Source organism: Pseudorca crassidens, chromosome X, assembly GCF_039906515.1.
Source record: "Pseudorca crassidens isolate mPseCra1 chromosome X, mPseCra1.hap1, whole genome shotgun sequence".
Classification (NCBI taxonomy): domain Eukaryota; kingdom Metazoa; phylum Chordata; class Mammalia; order Artiodactyla; family Delphinidae; genus Pseudorca; species Pseudorca crassidens.
Window position 1 is genome coordinate 112,859,123 of NC_090317.1, and position 22,666 is coordinate 112,881,788.

At 41.8% G+C, this 22,666-nt stretch overlaps 1 protein-coding gene across 3 annotated transcripts in view; it reads right to left on the reverse strand.

Moving 5' to 3' along the window:
* POLA1 (DNA polymerase alpha 1, catalytic subunit) overlaps positions 1-22,666 on the reverse strand; it is a 305,701-nt gene that overhangs the window by 274,613 nt on the left and 8,422 nt on the right. For all 3 annotated transcript variants that reach the window (XM_067723410.1, XM_067723408.1, XM_067723409.1), the window contains exons 4-10: positions 21,368-21,448; positions 6,701-6,816; positions 5,867-5,929; positions 4,908-5,000; positions 4,390-4,477; positions 3,937-4,138; positions 3,670-3,848 (exon numbers count right to left, since the gene is read on the reverse strand). In XM_067723410.1, coding sequence (XP_067579511.1) covers positions 3,670-3,848; positions 3,937-4,138; positions 4,390-4,477; positions 4,908-5,000; positions 5,867-5,929; positions 6,701-6,816; positions 21,368-21,448 — 822 coding nt within the window. The remainder of the gene's footprint in view (positions 1-3,669; positions 3,849-3,936; positions 4,139-4,389; positions 4,478-4,907; positions 5,001-5,866; positions 5,930-6,700; positions 6,817-21,367; positions 21,449-22,666) is intronic.

Consider the following 22,666-nt stretch of genomic DNA (forward strand, 5'->3'; position numbering starts at 1 on the left):
ATTAGCAACATTGATTTCACCAAAGCTCAGTGATCATTACCTGCTATCATGATGAAACTGTTCAACCCTCTGAGATTACAGGACTTTTTTTTTTTTTTTTTTTTTTTTTTTTGCGGTACGCGGGCCTCTCACTGCTGTGGCCTCTCCCGTTGTGGAGTACAGGCTCTGGACGCGCAGGCTCAGCGGCCATGGCTCACGGGCCCAGCCGCTCTGCGGCATGTGGGATCTTCCCAGACCGGGGCACGAACCCATGTCCCCTGCATCGGCAGGCAGACTCTCAACCACTGCGCCACCAGGGAAGCCCAGGACTTTTTTTTTTTAAGCCATCTACATCCATCGCAGAGGACACAACTTCAGAAGTACCACAGAACAGCAGAGTGGATTACGAGTGAGAAGCCCTGAACTCTGCCACTGAGGAGCTGACCACTTTATCTTTTGGAGCCCCAGCTTCCTCTGCTTTAAGTGAGTAACTAGAGATGATGGTATCTGAGGCCTTTTCCAGCAATAGAAACTCCCTTTTACCCTAGCATTTAGAAGACAGGCCAGTAACAGACTGGTACCTCTTTCAAATGCAAAATATTTCCCAATAGTGGTTGAAAAGGCCTACCCATGACTATGGTCAGTACCAGAATTCAACAACGATATATACCATAAATCGGTTGCTTTGCAAATATAGCTGTGCTTCAACGTGCTTCAATCTTAACCTACAACATCCATTACTATAGATCAACACTAGTCAACAGAAATTTCTGTGATGACAGAATTCTTCCCTACCTGTGCTATCCATGGATAGGGTAGCTACTAGACACACGTGGCTACTGAGCACTTGAGATGTGACTAGTGGCTGAGAAGCTGAACTTTAAATTTTATCTCATTTTAATTAAACTTAAAGAGTTGCATGTGGCCAGTGGCTAACATAGTAGAGAGCGCAGCTCTAGACCCCTGCCCTGCGAAATGATGCTGTTTTTTACTAAGAGTATCAACCAGTAAGCAACAGACAGAAGTAATAAACTCATTTTCACACGGGAAAGAGAGAGGGTTGTTGTTTCCTAAGGTTCTAATTTTTGGCAACTGACACCAGCAATCTGATGCTTTATATGTGGATTTATGGAAGACCATCCACTTTTGTGTTAGCCATTCTTAATCCACAATGCTACAAGGCTTCAAGAGGCAGATTTGGTAATAGCAGCGAATGCAATGCTGATTCTCTGAAACCTTTCACGTGCATCTACAGGACTGTCGCTGTGCAGTTTATTTCAATGAACATTTACTGAACATCTACTATGTACCTGGCATCATCCTAGATGCTGGAAATAAAAGGTCCCAGCCCTGCAGGAGTTTAAAAGCTCTGAGGGAAAAGACAACACAGAAGCAGATCTTTTCAAAATAATATGACAAATGCTGCAATGGGTAAGGGTTCAATGGGGGTCACAGAAAGGGCTCTTAGGCCAGTTTGGAGGATTAGGAAATTTGGGGAGACCACACTGGGGCTGAGCCAGGTGAGGTCATTCTAGGCAGACAAATACAGTGAATAAAAGGGTATGGTATAAAGAGCAGTAGGTACATACAGCAAACTATTTCTAGGACACAAAAGTCCTACACAGCAGGCAATAGAAGCCTTACTAAGTAACTTGGACTGTAAGTCACAGGCAGCAGCCACTGCAGATTTTCTCTAACGAGGAAATGACGTCCTGAGCAATCACTCAGGCTGCAGTGTGGAGGATGACAGCTGAGGGATCAGTTAGGAGGCTGGGTTCAGTAGCAGGAAGGGCTCAAGGGTGGGAGTTGCGAGGAGAGAGAGAAGACAGCTTGTCTAGTTTAGAAGGAGAAAACTAATAAGACTTGGTGAGGGAAGGGAGGAAAGGGGGGACTCAAGGCTGGCTCCCAGGTTTCTGGTTTTCATGGGACCATTAATCAAGTCAGGGAATAAAAGCCAGCCTGGAGCAGATACAGCAAAGCACAGGGAGTGGCACCAGGATGGGCAGGCCCACCACGTCACCCAAGTCCAGTGAGCACCAGCCATGCTGCTGTGCTGGGAGGTCACACGACACACACGTGAAAATGGTGTCCCCTGAAGCTGTATGATGGGGCTGCCCTGGGTTTAATTTGCAAAGCCTCATGAAATCACACTTGCCGGCCCACCCTGCACCAGCGAGTTACAAAGCAGGCAAAGAGGCGAGAGGGTCTAACCAGATCATCTTGCCCTAGCTCAGGTAGATGAGATACCATTTCTAAGACTGCTTACATCTTTACCTCAGCAATGAACACATGGCAGTTTGCTACTCAAGCAGCTCCGCAGGAGTTTCAACTCTTCGATAAGCGGAGCATACTAATGCTGCTGCCCCCGCTCTGATGGCTAATACTCGGACTCCAGGAAATCACTTTGAAAAAATTCAGTTTGTATCTACCCTTACATCCAGAAACGGATCTGAATAAAGGCAACTGTTTAAGGGTGTATACTGTATTTTTTATGAATCTGACATGCCCTATCCTGCCCAGCCCCATAGTGAAGAAGTGCTCAAAGGAGCACAGAAGGAAACTAGAGAGCCTCCTGGCTCTTTGTGAGTCAGAATTCGGAGTATCAGCTCATTTGGAGGAGGACCTGGGAATTAGCCTGGATCCCTCCTTTCCGTCAACCCCCCACATCCATCCATCCATCCGCCAACGAGTTCATGTCGAAGTACAAGTTACAGGCATTCGCTCCTCTCCTCCACAGCCGCCACTAGGGCAAGTAACTAGCACACCTGCTGTAGACGGACTGATCTCCAGAGCTTCCACACTCCCTGAGTCCAGCCCCAGGCGTGCGCGCGTGCACACACACACACACACAGCCTTTTCTCCACATAAACCAGAGGGTTCCTGTTAAAATGTAAACCCAACCATGGGGCCGCTCAACCCCCTCACCCCTGCACCCTGCACTGAAAATCCTCCACTGCTCTTAGAGTAAGACTTCAACTCCCTAATACGGCTTTTAAGGTCCTTTATTATCCGGCCTTTGCATTCTCTCCGACCTGACTTTCAGCCAGTCCTGTCGCTTGATTACTCTGCTACAACCACGTAGGCCTCCTCCTTTCTCTCCCCAGGCCTCTGCACTTACGGGTTCCTCAGGCTGAAATACTCTCTCCTCGGCTCTGAATGTGCCTCAAATCTCAGCCCAACGGCCATTTCCTCAGACAGGCCCTCCCTGGCCATCCCCCAACTAACTGCCTTTACACCATTCATTAACTTACCTTATTTACTGCCTATCTCTCCCACCCTACTAGAACGTTAGCTCCACCAGGACAGGGAATTTGCCCAGCGTGTTCACCCCATCTTAGTGCCTGGCACAGGGCAGGTGTTCAAATTGCTGAAGGAACAAATTAAAGACTGATTCCACTTTAAGTAAAGTGCATTCCAATACGTTCAGATACATTAACAGTGAACTATAATACAAGCACACACTGCAAAACCACATATAACTGGTTTTGGGGATAAGCGCCTGTAAGGACTATTCACACCACAACTCCTCTCCATCCGGGTGGCTCACCCACTTTACAGTTCATGAGTGTTGCTCTTACTATGTACGTACATGAGGGCAGAGCCTGTTCCAATTACAGTCACTAACGCTTCAGGGAAAGGCGCTATTCCACATTAAAGACATCCAGTTACCGTATGTAACTGTATGATTACCTGGTTGGCTGTACGGATCTTCATAAGCATCCAGCCAATAAAACTGAAATACTTGTTCCTCATCTGCCCCTTTTACCAGTGGGAGGTGACTGGAATCCACTTGAACTTCCAGGGCTGAGAAACTGCTGTCATCTTCCTGATCAATGTCCCAACAAGAGACATCTGGGAGAAAACTTGCTCTGCAAAAATCACATTTTCAAAATCCTTTCAAAATCCGATGGGATAATTGTAGCACTTCTTGTCAGAAAAGTCATAAAATGCTCTTACGAGTAGGATATGGTCCCTTTCCCAGGATCTGCCTCATGTTTTGTCCCCTCTGCTGGCTCCCTCTCTTGGTCGGAGGTCTTGGCACCCACCGGCTCCACATCCACCTCCTCCGTTTCCATGGGCTCATCAAAGTCGCCATCTTCAAAATCCATTGCCCCTGACTCCTCCTGGTCAACTGTACGCAATGCCAGCACCGGCTCTCCTGGGGGTGGCATCACACAATCCCATCATGTGCCGCTGCCAGGGAGCACAAAAGCTTCCCCTACGCTGCAATGGCAGCCTACCCCTTGCCCACATGCTATTCGCATTTCTCTTCAATCTCCAAATTGGATGTTTTTTAACTTTTCCTGCTATGAATTCAAACCTTTCACGCTGAAACTGGCTATTGCAAGCCCTTCAAATTCCCCCCACTTCCTCCTTCACGGGGCCTCCATCTTTTGACAGCAGACTTACCAGCAAATCCAGCACATTTAAGAGGGGCAGGGGTTAATGAAGGCTCCTTCCTTGAGACCGGGGAAGTGGTTTTTCCTGAAGGAGCTGCCTGTCAATGTTTTTAAATGTTTAGTCAGTTAGACCTGCATACTAAAAATACGCATCTGTCCTACCCTGACCAGAGATAATGACAGTTCCTATCTATAAAACGATTTTCTGTTTTATTAATGTAACATCTTCAATTATTTTACTGTTCCTAGGTTTACCAAAAAAACACTTGTTTCCAGAAGGAAAATTATTGCATCTAGCACAGCTGTAACGCCTATACTAAACATGTACTAGTTACTACAAAATTTACTATGAGAAACAGGCACATGTTATTGTTGAAATATATGAAACTATATAAAATGAAACAGGAGTCCTAATTTAAAACAAAAGCAAGAACAAATTCAAAGGCATTTCGCTCACACAGAAAAGCAACAAAGTAAGTTTTAAGCAATAATATAAATCAAGATTGAAGGTATTTCCACACACTATACCTTGGGGGTGTGCATAGAGAAAGGATTCAGTGAAGCTCCACTGGATCCTTTCTTCTTCGGTATTATTACAGGTGGTGGAGTTATTTGAGGTGTCTAAAAGGAGGGGAAAGACAGACATTCACTGCCATGTTTGGTTTACCACAAGACACAAAAAGTATGTTTCTTCCCCTAGTGAAGCCCAATGAGCAAAGCACTCTTTTCCTTCCCTGCTCCCCCCACAGATCTATGTTCATGCAGTGAGGTTACTATAGCAACAATACCACAGACTCACTAGAAAACCAGAATAGATATTGAATCCACCCCTCATCAATTTTTTCTCTTTAAAACTTAACATACTTCTCCCTTACCCTTCCAGAATATTACATTTAAAAACTGCCAAGCGCGAACTACACAGTGTAGGTGTAAGTCATTTTAATCAAGGGTCACTTAGAAAGAAGCACATCTCTAAATGAGAGCTTAGTCTTGCTGTGAAACAGCCCAGTTGCAAATTTCAGTACAGATGAACCTGTCTGAGTTCTATCAGGGACAACTCACTGCCTCTTCCCTCAACCCCACTCAGAATTCAAGACGAGGATCTCACGCCTGATTGTGCAGACTGACAGGCTTCAATCCATTTCGGGAACATACACGGCAGCAACTGAGCGCAAGCAGTGTGCCTTCCCAGAACTGACTCATGTGGATTCTTACTACTTCAAACACAGCCCCACACGGCCCAATCTACACAATCACAGAGCCTCGAGGAGCTAGAAACTACTCACCTAAAATGGTGAAAAGAAACCAATTTGAAGGGCTTTGTTTTGGTTTGGGGGTTTGTTTTTTTTTGTTTTGTTTTTTGGTGGTGGTGTTGTCACTGAATTTTCTGTTTTGCATTCTAGCAATAGTCTGTTTTGTAAAATTACTGAATTGTTTCTTCAGCCCATGTCTCCTGAATATTTGACAACTCCTGGAGATTCACTTACCTCAGTGTTCAAATCCTGTAGAATATCACCTAGCAGATCATCCTTGGACAAGTCAACAGCTTTCTGGAAATTATAAAGGCAGGAAGAATGAGAAAGCCCTGCCCTTCATATTTTCACCCAGACCCCATGTCAGCGGAAGGAAGAACCCAGCCAGTCAGTCCTTGCCTCTTCATCCCTAACTCTGAGGGCTCCTCTACTATTCACAGATCTTAACCACCAGGGGCCTAAACATAACTCCTACACCCTGAGCCCCCGCCCTCAATTTTCAGCTTCATTCCATAATCCTCCTGCTAACCACCAAAATAAACACACTCACTGCCAGTGCAGCTTTCTGGTTTAGGTTTCTCTTCTATCTCCAAGCCACAACCACTGAGGTGCCTCAATTCACCTAGATATCTACATCCAACTTAGTGACTGAGATTGGGAAAACATTACTCAAATATTTGAGTTCAAACATATTGGGACTTCCCTGGCAGTCCAGTGGTTAGGACTCAGCACTTTCACTGCCGTGGGTCCGGGTTTAATCCCTGGTCAGGGAACAGAGATCCCACAAGCCACGCGGCACGGCCAAAAAAATTAAAAAATACAATAAAATAAAAATAAAAGCAACATTAAAAAAACATACTGACCACCTACTAACTGTATAATCAAACATTAAATATAATCAAAGATCAAAGACCAAGCTCATCTAGAACCAGGGGATGAGCCTAGAAGCCTTCATAAGATCATCTGTTTAGAGCTATGGGGAATCTGACAGGAAAGGTGAACTATGAAGAAACAGGACTCTTCGCTTCACAAAGGAAGAGGCAAATATAAGAAAACCATGAGACGCACATCTGCGGTTTTCCTTCCAGCACTGGCAATGAACATTGACTTGATACTGTTCGGTTTTGTCACCATGGCCTTCTTGACATTCCTCTTGTCTTTGCTGCATGCTTTATTATTTTTTCCTGTTGGAAGAAAATTTGTTTAGAAACACGCACCAGCAAAAACCAAAATGGAAAACCAAAAGCCCAGTCACCTGCCCTCTGTATATGAGACTGTGACAAGAAAAATGTTAAAAACTCAAAATACAAAACTATGAGACTTTATGCAAGGTACACAGGAAAGAATCTTTAAAATGAACTGAATTCAGGACAACTTGACTAAATGTTACTACAGAAACTGATGAAATGCCAGTCAAATATCAGGATGAGTTAAGTGGGACTGTTTAATTGCTGCTGTTAATGTAAATAAAAAGCTTTTTAAAAGGTGGGTGGGTTTTTTTCCCCCCATAGAAATAAAAAGATCAAGCTCATCTGGTTCCAGGGGATTAGGCTTGCAGTCTTCATGAGATCATTTTAGTGTGATACTGACTCTGACAGGAAAACTGAACTACGAAAAAAAAAGATCACCAGTTATGATACTGTAGCATCCTAGCTTCCATTTTATGAGGAACGCATGTCCTAGCAACACTAAACAGCACGGAGACATTTGTTCCATAAAGAACAACTTGTGCCATATGTTTTCTCTTCCGGGCATGTGGAAACCACCTGCAAACTCCTCTACTACTGTCAATTTTACTCTCGCTTTCTGACTCATCCCAGAGCAGCCTCCACCTACAAAAGACCTAGAATGAATAGTTAACATAGTGTGGTAGTGGCATACGAATACACAGATCAGATGAAACAGAATATAGAGTCTAGATAAAGACCAAATTACTTACGGAAATTTAGCATAAAACAAAGGTAACATCTCATATTACTGGGGAAAAGATGGACTTTTTAATAATTAGTGTTGGCTACCCATTTGTAAAGAAGTAAATCAGTATAAACACCAAGCAGCTCACAGGTCAAAATTTTAAAAATGAAATTATACAAGTACTTTAATAAAAAAGGCAAATTCCTTGTAACCTGGATGTGGGGAAAGTCTTTCTACCTATGATTCAAAATCCATCTGCAAGAAAAAAAAAAGGATCGACAGATGCAATTATATCAGAAACAGGTTTAAAGACAAAACAGAAGAAAATTTTTGCAATACGTTTTACAGAGAAAAAACCAATTTCACTGATATTAAAAAAAAAGGCCAGTGGAATTCCCTGGCAGTCCATTGGTTAGGACTCCACACTTCCACTGCAGGGACCCAGGTTCGATCCCCTGGTCAGGGAACTTAAGATCCCACAAACCACATGATATGGCCAGAAAAAAAAGGCCAAAAACCCAAAGGGAATGTGGGCAATAAATACTAACATATGGTTCACATTAAAAAAATATACAGGGCTTCTCTGGTGGTGCAGTGGTTAAGAATCTGCCTGACAATGCAGGGGACTCGGGTTTGAGCCCTGGTCCAAGAAGATCCCACATGCCACGGAGCAACTACGCCTGTGCACCACAACTACTGAGCCTATGCTCTAGAGCCCACGTGCCACAACTACTGAAAGCCTGCGCGCCTAGAGCCCGTGCTACACAAAAAGAGAAGCCACCGCAATGAGAAGCCCACGCACTGCAATGAAGAGTAGCCCCTGCTCGCTGCAACTAGAGTAAGCCCGCATGCAGCAACGAAGACCCAACGCAGCCAAAAAAGTAAAATAAAATATATAAACAGCTATTAAGTTTTATGAAAAGATACCCAACTGCATACGTAAAAGAAATGCAGATGAAAACCACACCAAGATGTCATTTCTTGCATGTTAGAGTGCCAAAAATGTGAAAGCTTGACAACACATTCTCACCACATTCTGTTGGTGAGGCCATGGTGTCCAAATGGACACTCATATGTTGTTCATGGGAGTGTAAAATGGAACAACTCCAATGGAGAAGAATTTGGCAATATCTCATGAAACTTCATGTGCATGTACTCTCTGAGCCAGCAATCCCACCTCTAGGAATTTTCCCTGAGGAAAATACCATATGCATAGTTATTCAATGTGGTATTATGTGCAAGAGCTAATTACTGAAAATCTAAATGTTCATTCAAGAACACCACATGGGAGACTTCCGGGAAGATGGCGGAAGAGTAAGATGTGGAGATCACCTTCCTCCCCACAGATACACCAGAAATACATCTACACGTGGAACAACTCCTACAGAACACCCACTGAACACTGGCAGAAGACCTCAGACCTCCCAAAAGGCAAGAAACTCCCCACGTACCTGGGTAGCGCAAAAGAAAAAAGAATAAACAGAGACAAAAGGATAGGGATGGGACCTGCACCAGTGGGAGGGACTGTGAAGGAGGAAAGGTTTCCACACACTAGGAAGTCCCTTCGCGGGCAGAGACTGTGGGTGGCGAAGGGGGAAGCTTCAGAGCCGCGGAGGAGAGCACAGCAACAAGGGTGCGGGGGGCAAAGCAGAGATTCCCGCACAGAGGATCGGTGCAACCGGCAGTCACCAGCCCGAGAGGCTCGTCTGCTCCCCCGCCGGGGCGGGCAGGGCTGGGAGCTGAGGCTCGGGCTTCGGTCGGAGCGCAGGGAGAGGACTGGGGTTGGCGGCGTGAACACAGCCTGCAGGGAGCTAGTGCGCCACGGCTGGCCGGGAGGGAGTCTGGGGAAAACTCTGGACCTGCCGAAGAGGCAAGAGACTTTCTTCCCTCTGTTTCCTGGTGCACGAGGAGAGAGGATGAAGAACGCTGCTTAAGGGAGCTCCAGAGACGGGCGCGAGCCACGGCTAAAAGCACGGACCCCAGAGACGGGCATGAGACGCTAAGGCCGCTGCTGCTGCCACCAAGAAGCCTGTGTGCGAGCACAGGTCCCATCCACACCCCCCTTCCGGGGAGCCTGTGCAGCCCGCCACTGCCAGGGTCCCGTGATCCAGGGACAACTCCCCCGGGAGAACGCACGGCGTGCCTCAGGCTGGTGCAACATCACGCCGTCCTCTGCCGCCGCAGGCTCGCCCCACACTCCGTGCCCCTCATTACCCCCGGCCTGAGTGAGCCAGAGCCCCCAAATCAGCGGCGCCTTTCACCCCGTCCTGTGTGAGCGAAGAACAGACGCCCTCCAGCAACCTACACGCAGAGGCGGGGCCAAATCCAAAGCTGAGCCCCTGGGAGCTGTGCGAACAAAGAAGAAACAGGGAAATCTCTCCCAGCAGCCTCAGAAGCAGCGGATTAAAGCTCCACAATCAACTTGATGTACCCTGCTTCTGTGGAATACATGAATAGACAACGAATCATCCCAAATTAAGGAGGTGGGCTTTGAAAGCAAGATTTATGATTTTTTCCCCTTTTCCTCTTTTTGTGAGTGTGTATGTGTATGCTTCTGTGTGAGATTTTGTCTGTATAGCTTTGCTTCCACCATTTGTCCGAGGGTTCTAGACGTCCGTTTTTTTGTTTTTTTTAATTTTCTTTCTTAATAATTACTTTTTATTTTAATAACTTTATTTCATTTTACTTTATCTTCGTTCTTTCTTTCCATCCTTCCTTTCTTTAGACAACGATTCATCCCAAATTGAGGAGGTGGACTTCGAGAGCAAGATTTTTGATTTTTTCCCCTTTTCCTCTTTTTGTGAGTATGTGTATGCTTCTGTATGAGACTTTATCTGTATAGCTTTGCTTCCACCATTTGTCCTAGGGTTCTATCCGTCTGTTTTTTTTTGTTTTTTTCTCTTAATAATTATTTTTTTATTTTAATAACTTTATTATATTTTATCTTATTTTATTTTACTTTATCTTCTTTTTGTCCTTCCTTCCCTCCTTCCTTCCTCCCTCCCTTCTTTCTTGCTTGCTTGCTTTCTTTCTATCTTTCTTTCTTTCTACTTCTACTAATTCTTTCTTTCTACTTTTGCTCCCTTTTCTTATGAGCCGTGTGGATGAACGGCTCTTGATGCTGCAGCCAGGAGTTAGTGCTGTGCCTCTGAGGTGGGAGAGCCAACTTCAGGACACTGGTCCACAAAAGACCTCCCAGCTCCACATAATATCAAACGGCGAAAATCTCCCAGAGATCTCCATCTTAACACCAGCACCCAGCTTCACTCAATGACCAGCAAGCTACACTGCTGAACATCCTATGCCAAACAACTAGCAAGACAGGAACACAACCCCACCCATTAGCAGAGAGGCTGCCTAAAATCATAATAACTCGACAGACACCCCAAAACACACCACCAGACGTGGACCTGCCCAACAGAAAAACAAGATCCAGCCTCACCCACCAGAACACAGGCACTAGTCAGGAAGCCTACACAACCCACTGAACCAACTTTAGCCACTGGGGACAGACACCAAAAACAATGGGAACTACGAACCTGCAGCTTGCAAAAAGGAGACCCCAAACACAGTAAGATAAGCAAAATGAGAAGAGAGAAAAACACACAGCAGATGAAGGAGCAAGATAAAAACCCACCAGACCTAACAAATGAAGAGGAAATAGGCGGTCTACCTGAAAAAGAATTCAGAATAATGAGAGTAAAGATGATCCAAAATCCTGGAAATAGAATAGAGACAATGCAAGAAACATTTAACAAGGACCTAGAAGAACTAAAGATGAAACAAGCAATGATGAACAACACAATAAATGAAATGAAAAATACTCTGGAAGGGATCAATAGAATAACTAAGGCAGAAGAACGGATAAGTGACCTGGAAGATAAAATAGTGGAAATAACTACTGCAGAGCAAAATAAAGAAAAAAGAATGAAAAGAACTGAGGACAGTCTCAGAGACCTCTGGGACAACATTAAACACACCAACATTCAAATTACAGGGGTTCCAGAAGAAGAGAAAAAGAAAGGGACTGAGAAAATAGTTGAAGAGATTAGAGTTGAAAACTTCCCTAATATGGGAAAGGAAATAGTTAATCAAGTCCAGGAAGCACAGAGTCCCATACAGGATAAATCCAAGGAGAAATACGCCAAGACACATATTAATCAAACTGTCAAAAATTAAATACAAAGAAAACATATTAAAAGCAGCAAGGGGAAAATAACACACAAGGGAATCCTCATAAGGTTAACAGCTGATCTTTCAGCAGAAACTCTGCAAGCCAGAAGGGAGTGGCAGGACATATTGAAAGTGATGAAGGAGCAAAACCTGCAACCAAGATTACTCTACACAGCAAGGATCTCATTCAGATTTGATGGAGAAATTAAAACCTTTACAGACAAGCAAAAGCTCAGAGAGTTCAGCACTACCAAACCAGCTCTACAACAGCTGCTAAAGGAACTTCTCTAGGTAAGAAACACAAGAAAAGGAAAAGACCTACAAAAACGAAACCAAAACAATTAAGAAAATGGGAATAGGAACATACATATCGATAATTACCTTAAATGTAAATGGACTAAATGCTCCCACCAAAAGACACAGATTGGCTGAATGGATACAAAAACAAGACCCATATATTTGCTGTCTACAAGAGACCCACTTCAGACCTAGGGACACATACAGACTGAAAGTAGTAAGAGGATGGAAAAAGATATTTCATGCAAATGGAAACCAAAAGAAAGCTGGAGTAGCAATTCTCATATCAGACAAAATACACTTTAAAATAAAGACTATTAGAAGAGACAAAGAAGGACACTACATAATGATCAAGGGATCAATCCAAGAAGAAGATATTAACAATTGTAAATATTTATGCACCCAACATAGGAGCACCTCAATACATAAGGCAAATACTAACAGCCATAAAAGGGGAAATCGACAGTAACACATTCATAGTAGGGGACTTTAACACCCTACTTTCACCAATGGACAGATCATCCAAAATGAAAATCAATAAGGAAACACAAGCTTTAAATGATACATTAAACAAGATGGACTTAATTGATATTTATAGGACATTCCATCCAAAAACAACAGAATACACATTTTTCTCTAGTGCTCATGGAACATTCTCCAGGAGAGATCATATCTTGGGTCACAAATCAAGCCTTGCTAAATTTAAGAAAATTGAAATTGTATCAAGTATCTTTTCCCACCACAACGCTATGAGACTACATATCAAAGGAAAAGATCTGTAAAAAATACAAACACATGGAGGCTAAACAATACACTACGTAATAACGAAGTGATCACTAAAGAAATCAAAGAGGAAATAAAAAAATACCTAGAAACAAATGACAATGGAAACACGACGACCTAAAATCTATGGGATGCAGCAAAAGCAGTTCTAAGAGGGAAGTTTATAGCAATACAATCCTACCTTAAGAAACAGGAAACATCTCGAATAAACAACCTAACCTTGCACCTAAAGCAAGTAGAGAAAGAAGAACAAAAAACCCCCAAAGTTAGAAGGAAAGAAATCATAAAAATCAGAAATAAATGAAAAAGAAATGAAGGAAATGATAGCAAAGATCAATAAAACTAAAAGCTGGTTCTTTGAGAAGATAAACAAAATTGATAAACCATTAGCCAGACTCATCAAGAAAAAAAGGGAGAAGACTCAAATCAAAAGAACTAGAAATGAAAAAGGAGAAATAACAAATGACACTGCAGAAATACAAAAGATCATGAGAGATTACTACAAGCAACTCTATGCCAATAAAATGGACAACCTGGCAGAAATGGACAAATTCTTAGAAAGGCACAACCTGCCAAGACTGAATCAGGAAGAAATAGAAAATATGAACAGACCAATCACAAGCACTGAAATTGAAACTGTGATTAAAAATCTTCCAACAAACAAAAGCCCAGGGCCAGATGGCTTCACAGGCGAATTCTATCAAACATTTAGAGAAGAGCTAACACCTATCCATCTCAAACTCTTCCAAAATATAGCATAGGGAGGAACACTCCCAAACTCATTCTACGAGGCCACCATCACCCTGATACCAAAACCAGACAAAGATGTCACAAAGAAAGAAAACTACAGGCCAATATCACTGATGAACATAGATGCAAAAATCCTCAACAAAATACTAGCAAACAGAATCCAACAGCCCATTAAACAGATCATACACCATGATCAAGTGGGGTTTATTCCAGGAATGCAAGGATTCTTCAATATACGCAAACCAATCAACGTGATACACCATATTAACAAACTGAAGGAGAAAAATCATATGATCATCTCAATAGATGCAGAGAAAGCTTTCGACAAAATTCAACACCCATTTATGATAAAACCCTGCAGAAAGGAGGCATAGAGGGAACTTTCCTCAACATAATAAAGGCCGTATATGACAAACCCACAGCTAACATCGTCCTAAATGGTGAAAAACTGAAAGCATTTCCACTAAGATCAGGAAGAGAAGACAAGGTTGCCCACTCTCACCACTCTCATTCAACATAGTTTTGGAAGTTTTAGCCACAGCAATCAGAGAAGAAAAGGAAATAAGAGGAATCCAAATCGGAAAAGAAGAAGTAAAGCTGTCACCATTTGCATATGACATGATACTATACATAGAGAATCCTAAAGATGCTACTAGAAAACTACTGGAGCTAATCAATGAATTTGGGAAAGTAGCAGGATACAAAATTAATGCACAGAAATATCTGGCATTCCTATACACTAATGATGAAAAATCTGAAAGTGAAATCAAGAAAACACTCCTATTTACCACTGCAACAAAAAGAATAAAATATCTAGGAATAAACCTACCTAAGGAGACAAAAGACCTGTATGCAGAAAACTATAAGACACTGATGAAAGAAATTAAAGATGATACAAATAGATGGAGAGATATACCATGTTCTTGGATTGGAAGAATCAACATTGTGAAAATGACTGTACTACCCAAAGCAATCTACAGATTCAATGCGATCCCTATCAAACTACCACTGGCATTTTTCACAGAACTAGAACAAAAAATTTCACCATTTGTATGGAAACACAAAAGACCCCGAATAGCCAAAGCAATCTTGAGAACGAAAAACGGAGCTGGAGGAATCAGGCTTCCTGACTTCAGACTACACTACAAAGCTACAGTAATCAAGACAGTATGGTACTGGCACAAAAACGGAAAGATAGATCAATGGAACAGGATAGAAAGCCCAGAGATAAACCCACGCACATATGGTCACCTGACCTTTGATAAAGGAGGCAAGAATATACAGTGGAGAAAAGACAGCCTCTTCAGTAAGTGGTGCTGGGAAAACTGGACAGGTACATGTAAAAGTATGAGATTAGATCACTCCCTAACACCATACACAAAAATAAGCTCAAAATGGATTAAAGACCTAAATGTAAGGCCAGAAACTATCAAACTCTTAGAGGAAAACATAGGCAGGACACTCTGTGACATAAATCACAGCAAGATCCTTTTTGACCCACCTCCTAGAGAAATGGAAATAAAAACAAAAGTAAACAAATGGGACCTAATGAAACTTACAAGCTTTTGCACAGCAAAGGAAACCATAAACAAGACCAAAAGACAACCCTTAGAATGGGAGACAATATTCGCAAAGGAAGCAACTGACAAAGGATTAATCTCCAAAATTTATAAGCAGCTCATGCAGCTTAATAACAAAAAAACAAAAAACCCAATCCAAAAATGGGCAGAAGACCTAAATAGACATTTCTCCAAAGAAGATATACAGACTGCCAACAAACACACGAAAGAATGCTCAACATCACTAATCATTAGAGAAATGCAAATCAAAACTACAATGAGATATCATCTCACACCAGTCATAATGGCCATCATCAAAAAATCTAGAAACAATAAATGCTGGAGAGGGCATGGAGAAAAGGGAACCCTCTTGCACTGTTGGTGGGAATGTAAATTGATACAGCCACTGTGGAGAACAGTATGGAGGTTCCTTAAAAAACTACAAATAGTACTACCATATGACCCAGAAATCCCACTACTAGGCATATATCCTGAGAAAACCATAATTCAAAAAGAGTCATGCACCAAAATGTTCATTGCAGCTCTATTTACAATATCCCAGAAATGGAAACAACCTAAGTTTCCATCATCGGATGAATGGATAAAGAAGATGTCGCACATATATACAATGGAATATTACTCAGCCATAAAAAGAAACGAAATTGAGCTATTTGTAATGAGGTGGATAGACCTAGAGTCTGTCATACAGAGTGAAGTAAGTCAGAAAGAGAGAGACAAATACCATATGCTAACACATATATATGGAATTTAAGAAAAAAAATGTCATGAAGAACCTAGTGGTAAAACAGGAATAAAGACACAGACCTACTAGAGAATGGACTTGAGGATATGGGGAGGGGGAAGGGTAAGCTGTGACAAAGCAAGAGAGAGGCATGGACTACCAAACGTAAGGTAGATAGCTAGTGGGAAGCAGCCGCATAGCACAGGGAGATCAGCTCGGTGCTTTGTGACCGCCTGGAGGGGTGGGATAGGGAGGGTGGGAGGGAGGGAGACGCAAGAGGGAAGAGATATGGGAACATATGTATATGTGTAACTGATTCATTTTGTTGTAAAGCAGAAACTAACACACCATTGTAAAGCAATTATACTCCAATAAAGATGTAAAAAAAAAAAAAGAAAAGAAAACCACATGAATAAACCCTGGTACATCCATATAATGGAATACTATGCAGCTATATAGAAATGAGCAAGCAAGAAAGAAAGCCCTCTATGTGCTGGTATGCAGTGATTTCCAGGCTTTTATTTTTAGCATTTCAGAATTTTCATTTTTTTCTGCATTATCAATACAGTTTTATTTCTTTTTTGTTTTCCTTTTTTAATTGAAGTATAGTTGATGTAGGATATCTTCTTAAGTGAAAATATGCCAAGTACAGAAGTATCTATAGAAAATATCCTTTGTGTAAGAAAGAAAAGGAAATAAAAATACATACACGTAATTCCATTCCTCAGCATATGCCCAAAAGAATTAAAAGCAAGTGTTCAAACAAAAACTGGTACACAAAAGTTCATAGCAGCACTGGTCAGAATAACCAAAAGATGGAAACAATCCAAATGCACTACAACTAATAAATGAATAAACAAAATGTGGTCTATCCTTGCAATCTAATAGTATTCATCCCTAAAAAGGAATGATGTACTGATTCATGCTACAACATGAACGAACCTTGAAAACACTATGCTAAATGAAACAGGTCAGACACAAATTTTCACATAATTGTATGATTCCAACTGTATGAAATATTCAAAATAGGAAATCCAGAGACAGAAAGCGGTTAGCAGTTGCCAGGGGCTGAGGGAAGGAAGACTGGGGAATGACTGCTTAATGGGTATGAGTTTCCATCTGGGGTGAAAGAATGTTCTGCAACTGGATAATGGTCATGGTTGCAAACACCGTTAATGCACTAAATGTCACAGATGATAAATTTTCTGTTATGTACTTTTCACATGCCTAAGACTATGAAAAGATTTGTAGCACATTTGTGAAAAACATAAGACAGGGGAATTTAATTTTTTAAAGAGATCATTTGGAGCAGTTTGAAAAGAGAATATAGGCAATGGTCAAAATGTTTAGTAAACAAAATTCAGGTCCTAATAAAGAATATCAAAACAGAAGGTCAATAGAGGTTTGACTAGCAAGGAAGGCTTCACTAAGGGGCTTTAATCTCACCATTGTAGGTTAGCAGGAATTAGATAGGACAACAGGAAACAGAGAAAGAACAGGAGTCAACATTTGAGATGAAATTCTTCCACAATTTTAGGGCTTCTGTTTTTTTTTTCTTTCTTTCCGCTTTTTTTTTCTTGGCCGTGCCACGCAACATGCGGGATCTTAGATCTTAGTTCCCCAAGTAGGGATCGAACCCAGGCCCCCTGCAATGGAAGTGCGGAGTCTTAACAACTGGACCGCCAGGGAAGTCCCCAATTTGATTTGTTTTATTCGTTTTCCCACTGACTTTTCTTCATTGGGATTTAGTTGATGTTTTTCTCTCTGTTTGAAAACAACATGCCAGGGACTGGATCTACACCAAAAAGAGTTGACCTTTTACTCCCAGGCAAAACTCTACGATTTCTTCTAAGTGTTTAAAGTGGATTGCGGAATTCCATTTCCATTCTGAAGATCTTGGGACCTTACTGGGCTCCTTGGGAAAGACACTGAAACAGCAGCGACTTGTGGGTGAATGGTGACAAAGCATGGAATAGATTTCTAAGATTAGTTCTCCTTCAGAATGTCAAGTCATTCTCTCCACTGATGTATTAGTGGGAAACGATAACATAATGATTACAGAAACAGAGATGGTTCATTTATTCAATAAGTGCTGCACATTTTCTTTGCATTTGCTATTGTGATCAGCATTGAGATGATCAGGACGTGCGTCCTTTCCTCGAGAACCTCCCTGTCCAGTCCAATCTCCTAATTTACAGCTGACAAAACTAATGTCCAGAGAGGTGATGGGACTCATTCAAGATGATATAATTAACAACGCCAGAAACTAACACAAACCTCCTCACTTCAGGGAGGTGAAAAATCACATGGGCTCACTTCATCCTCTTCTTCATGGACTCATAAAAAGTAGGAATAACACAATTAGCCACACTACTATCTAATGGTAGGTACCAGTGTGTAGCGTTCCTACATGACACAGGTTGGCAGAAACCAGGAAGATGATCCACATAATTTAACTAATGAATGAACGAATAACATCCCACATGAAAAAAACATATACAACCTTATTTTTTTGTAAAGGGGAACACAGGAAGGATAATTAGAAACTAATAAAAATGGTTACCTATGGAGATGGGGAGAAATGAAGTAGAAAGCATAGAGGTGAGAGTAAAAGTTATCTAGTCTATTTCTTGAATATCATTTTGATTTTTAAGCCATAAAAATGTTTTACAATACTCAAAAACTAAAATTAAAACAAAAGGAAAAAAAAGGATATTTTTAAAAGCCTAAATTCAAATACAAGCAAAAACAAATGAACCTGTGTAGTAAACTGATACTACAGCACACAGAAAAAAATTACTTCATATAGCTTCTAAACACAACACCGTCACCATACACCCTCAGTAGGATATATGCCAAGAACAAATAAAACTGCAAAGAGGACTTCCCCGGTGGTCCAGTGGTTAAGACTCCGTGATTCCACTGCAGGAGGCACGGGTTCAATCCCTGGTGGGGGAAGTTCCCCATACCATGCAGTGCAGCCAAAAACAAATTTTAAAAACTGCAAAGAAATTGTAAACTTTACTTAGAAGGGTTGTTGCTAGAGGTATAGGTTTAGTAATTCTAAAATTCCCAAAATTATTCTGAGTATATTTTAGAAGACAAGGGTTTTTCACTGAGGGTGAAGCTAAACACAAATATAGATTGGGAAAATGAAGTACCCTGTGGTTTTACACTTGAATCGAATGTATCAGTATGAATTCACAGCATATGTGTATATATAATCTCCTAGCTCTGTTCACTGAAAGGGCCTAGAAACCATTACATCCCAGGAGCAACGAGCACATCCCTCCCCCAGATCTGCTACCATTCTCTACTAAAAGGGACCATGATTCTTGGGAGAAATGGGTGATTCCAGGTCTAGGACAGGAATCAACCAAGGAGAACCTGCAACATCTTGTTGGCCCAGAAAGCAAGGAAATGCTCAAAGACTGATGAGACCATGTCAAAAGGACAGTAGAGCCAGCTCAAAGGGTCTCCCACTGCCAAATCTGTGGTAATTTGCACATCAAACAGAAAAACGATGATAATGGATACTGAACTGTAACAGCACTTTTATTTAAATCCATGAGTTTGAAATGCTAATTTAAAAAAGGAGAGTAAGGGGAATTCCCCAGCAGTCCAGTGGTTAGCACTCGGCACTCTCACTGCCGGGCCAGGTTCAATCACTGGTTGGGGAACTAAGATCTCGCAAGCTGCACGGCGTGGCCAAAAAAAAAAAAAAAAACGGGTAAGGATCATCAGTAGAGGCTGAAAGCACTGGGTAAAAGTTGGTGGGAAAAAGGGATATACACACACTGTTTCAAATTATCACCCCTATTTCCATTAATTACAAAGGTGGAAAGGTAGCTTCACAAGGAAGAGATCTGACAAACATCATCTTAAACCAAGAGATCAAACTTCTTTTCACCAGTAATGGGACAAACTGACCTTATGTGTCCCTGATATGAGTGGCAAGGACACAAGTTCATCTAAATTTTATTTTTGTCAAAATATTTAACCTGATTCTAAGCACAAAACGACAATCAGGCAAATCCCAGGTTGTGGGACATTCAGCAAAACAACCAGCCTGGTCGTTTTTTGTTGTTTTTTTTTTTAGTTTTATTTTTGGCCACACAACATGGCTTGCCAGGATCTTAGTTCCCCGACCAGGGATCGAACCCACACCCTCGGCAGTGAAAGCATGGAGTCCTAACCACTGGACCCCCAAGGAATTCCGTGGTCCCTTTAAAAATGTCAATGTCATGAAAGACACTGGGCCAGAGAGGGAGGAAGGAGGGATGGTGCTGCTCTCTACACTAAATAAGACTAAAGAGACATGAAAAGCCAAGTGGACACTGCATTTTTAAAAACAGTTATAAAAGACATTACTGGGCTAACTGCGGAAATCTTAATATGGACAAAATCTTAGATAATATCCTGAGAATGGTACTGTGACTAAAAAGACAAGAACCCTTGTTCTTAGGAGATCACCACTGAAGCATGTCTACAACTTACTTTCAATAAATTCACCAAAAACAAAGTCTGCATGTATGTGTCTGGGAAAGGGGAAGAGGGACAAAGTGAACAAATGTCATAAAATGTTAATAATCTACAAATTAAGATGCAGACTTTCTGAAAAGGGTAAAGAGAGCACAGATTTTAGGTTTTGTGGCCACACACGTCTCTTAAGCTGTTGCACATTCCTCTTTGAATTTTTCTTTTCTTTTTTTACACACACTTTAAAAATGTAAAAGCCATTCTTAGCTTGAGGGCTATATAGTAACAGGTATGATTTCCTTCTGGGGTAATGAAATCGATTGTGCTGATGGCTGTACTACTGTAACTATACTGAAAGCCACTGAAATGTTCACTTTAAATAGGTGAATTGTATGGTATGTTAATTATGTCTCAATAAAGCTGTTCAAAAATAAACGGGCCGTAAGTGGGCCACAGAGTGCTGACCAGTGATCTACCACTTGGTGGTAATAATGAACTAAACCAAAAAAACAAATACTGAAGGGAATTTTCGCCTCTCATTTTACAGGAACTAAGTCAGGCTTGTTTACTCAAAAAAAATTTTTTGCCAATGATTGTGTAGCTAAGAAACTATGACACATACATTCATATCATTTTAAATGTCAATTAAACAAAGCAAGTCGACAGAAGTTCTAAACCTTGTTATTGTACTGTACTTCTATCAAAGAGCTAAAATTCTAAGTATGTCACTTCAGTAGGAATGAAAAGACATCAATTCTTGCAGCCCCCAAAATTATCAAGTCTAAAATGACCACAGGACTAAAAGTTCCAAAATAAGTAAGACTAAACTCTTTGGATAACAGAGACATGATACTTCATCTCCTGGTTGTTTACGCTTTTTGCATTTAATTTTCTACATAACTACGCTTCTTTCAACATTAGAACATTTTTTATACTGAAAAACAATTGTGGTAGGTCCTTTATCCTTAAAGAAACTGTGTCAAAGTACCAAGTCATCTGAAATTTTAGACAATTCTATATATCTCAAAATGCAGATACCTTTCTCATGGGAATCAAGGGCATGATCTTCAAGGTCATCATCAAAAATCTCTCGGCCATCCTCCACATAGCCAATACCATCTGCAGGAACAAAATGTAATATCGGGATCAAATTTCTAAAATTGGCCAATAATATTTTAGCCATGACAAAAAGATTAAAAAAAAACCTTTTATACCCACTCAGAGGTTCTCCTGGCCCAGGCCATTTTTAAGTGCAGCAGAATCCTGTTCAACCAGAAGTCAGATGAAACACAGCACCCACACACGTTTTCTGAGTCAAAACCAAAGGATATACAGTTGACCCTTGAACAACCTGGGGGTTAATCCACACATAACTTAGTCAGCCATCAGTATCCACAGTTCTTCCAACTCTGCGGATTCAACCAACCACGGACCATGTAGTACTGTAGTATTTAATACTGAAAAATATCCACATACAAGTGGACCCAAGCAGTTCAAACCCATATTATTCAAAAAAAAAAAAACCCATATTGTTCAAGGATCAACTGTATACTATGCCTATTTAGGTGAACTAAGGTAATCATTTGGCCCATAGGATCAAAGTTTGCCACAATAGGATGCTTTACAGTACTTCTACTCTACCAGAAGAATAAAAAGTAAAAGAATCGGGCTTCCCTGGTGGCGCAGTGGTTGAGAGTCCGCCTGCCGATGCAGGGGACGCGGGCTCGTACCCCGGTGTGGGAAGATCCCACATGCCACGGAGCGGCTGGGCCCGTGAGCCATGGTCGCTAAGCCTGCGCGTCCAGAGCCTGTGCTCCGCAACGGGAGAGGCCACAACAGTGAGAGGCCCACATACCACAAAAAAAAAAAGTAAAAGAATCAAGATCACCAGAAGTCGGGCTTCCCTGGTGGTGCAGTGGTTAAGAATCCGCCTGCCGATGCAGGAGACACGAGTTCAATCCCTGGTCTGGGAAGATCCCACATGCCACAGAGCAACGAAGCCCCTGCGCCACAACTACTGAGCCTGGAAAGTCGGCAATATAGCTGAGTTCAATTACAGAAGTAGGAACAAAAATATAGTGGCAGGCACAGTCTACACCCCCCTCCCTCTGCTCCGCAGTCAGCACTCACACGCCCAAGAAGTCAAGTCCCACAAACAGGAACCATCGAGCTTTCCACAAGGGCTGTAAGAACATGGGGACCAGCCTCTGCCCGGGGCCCCTGCCAAAGTTACTCTTCACGAGTACAGTCTCCTGTAATCCTCACAGCCGTTCTGTGATATAGAGTTTTCCTACGCCCCATCACATGGGGATGGCCCACAGGTTCCTTCCAATTGCT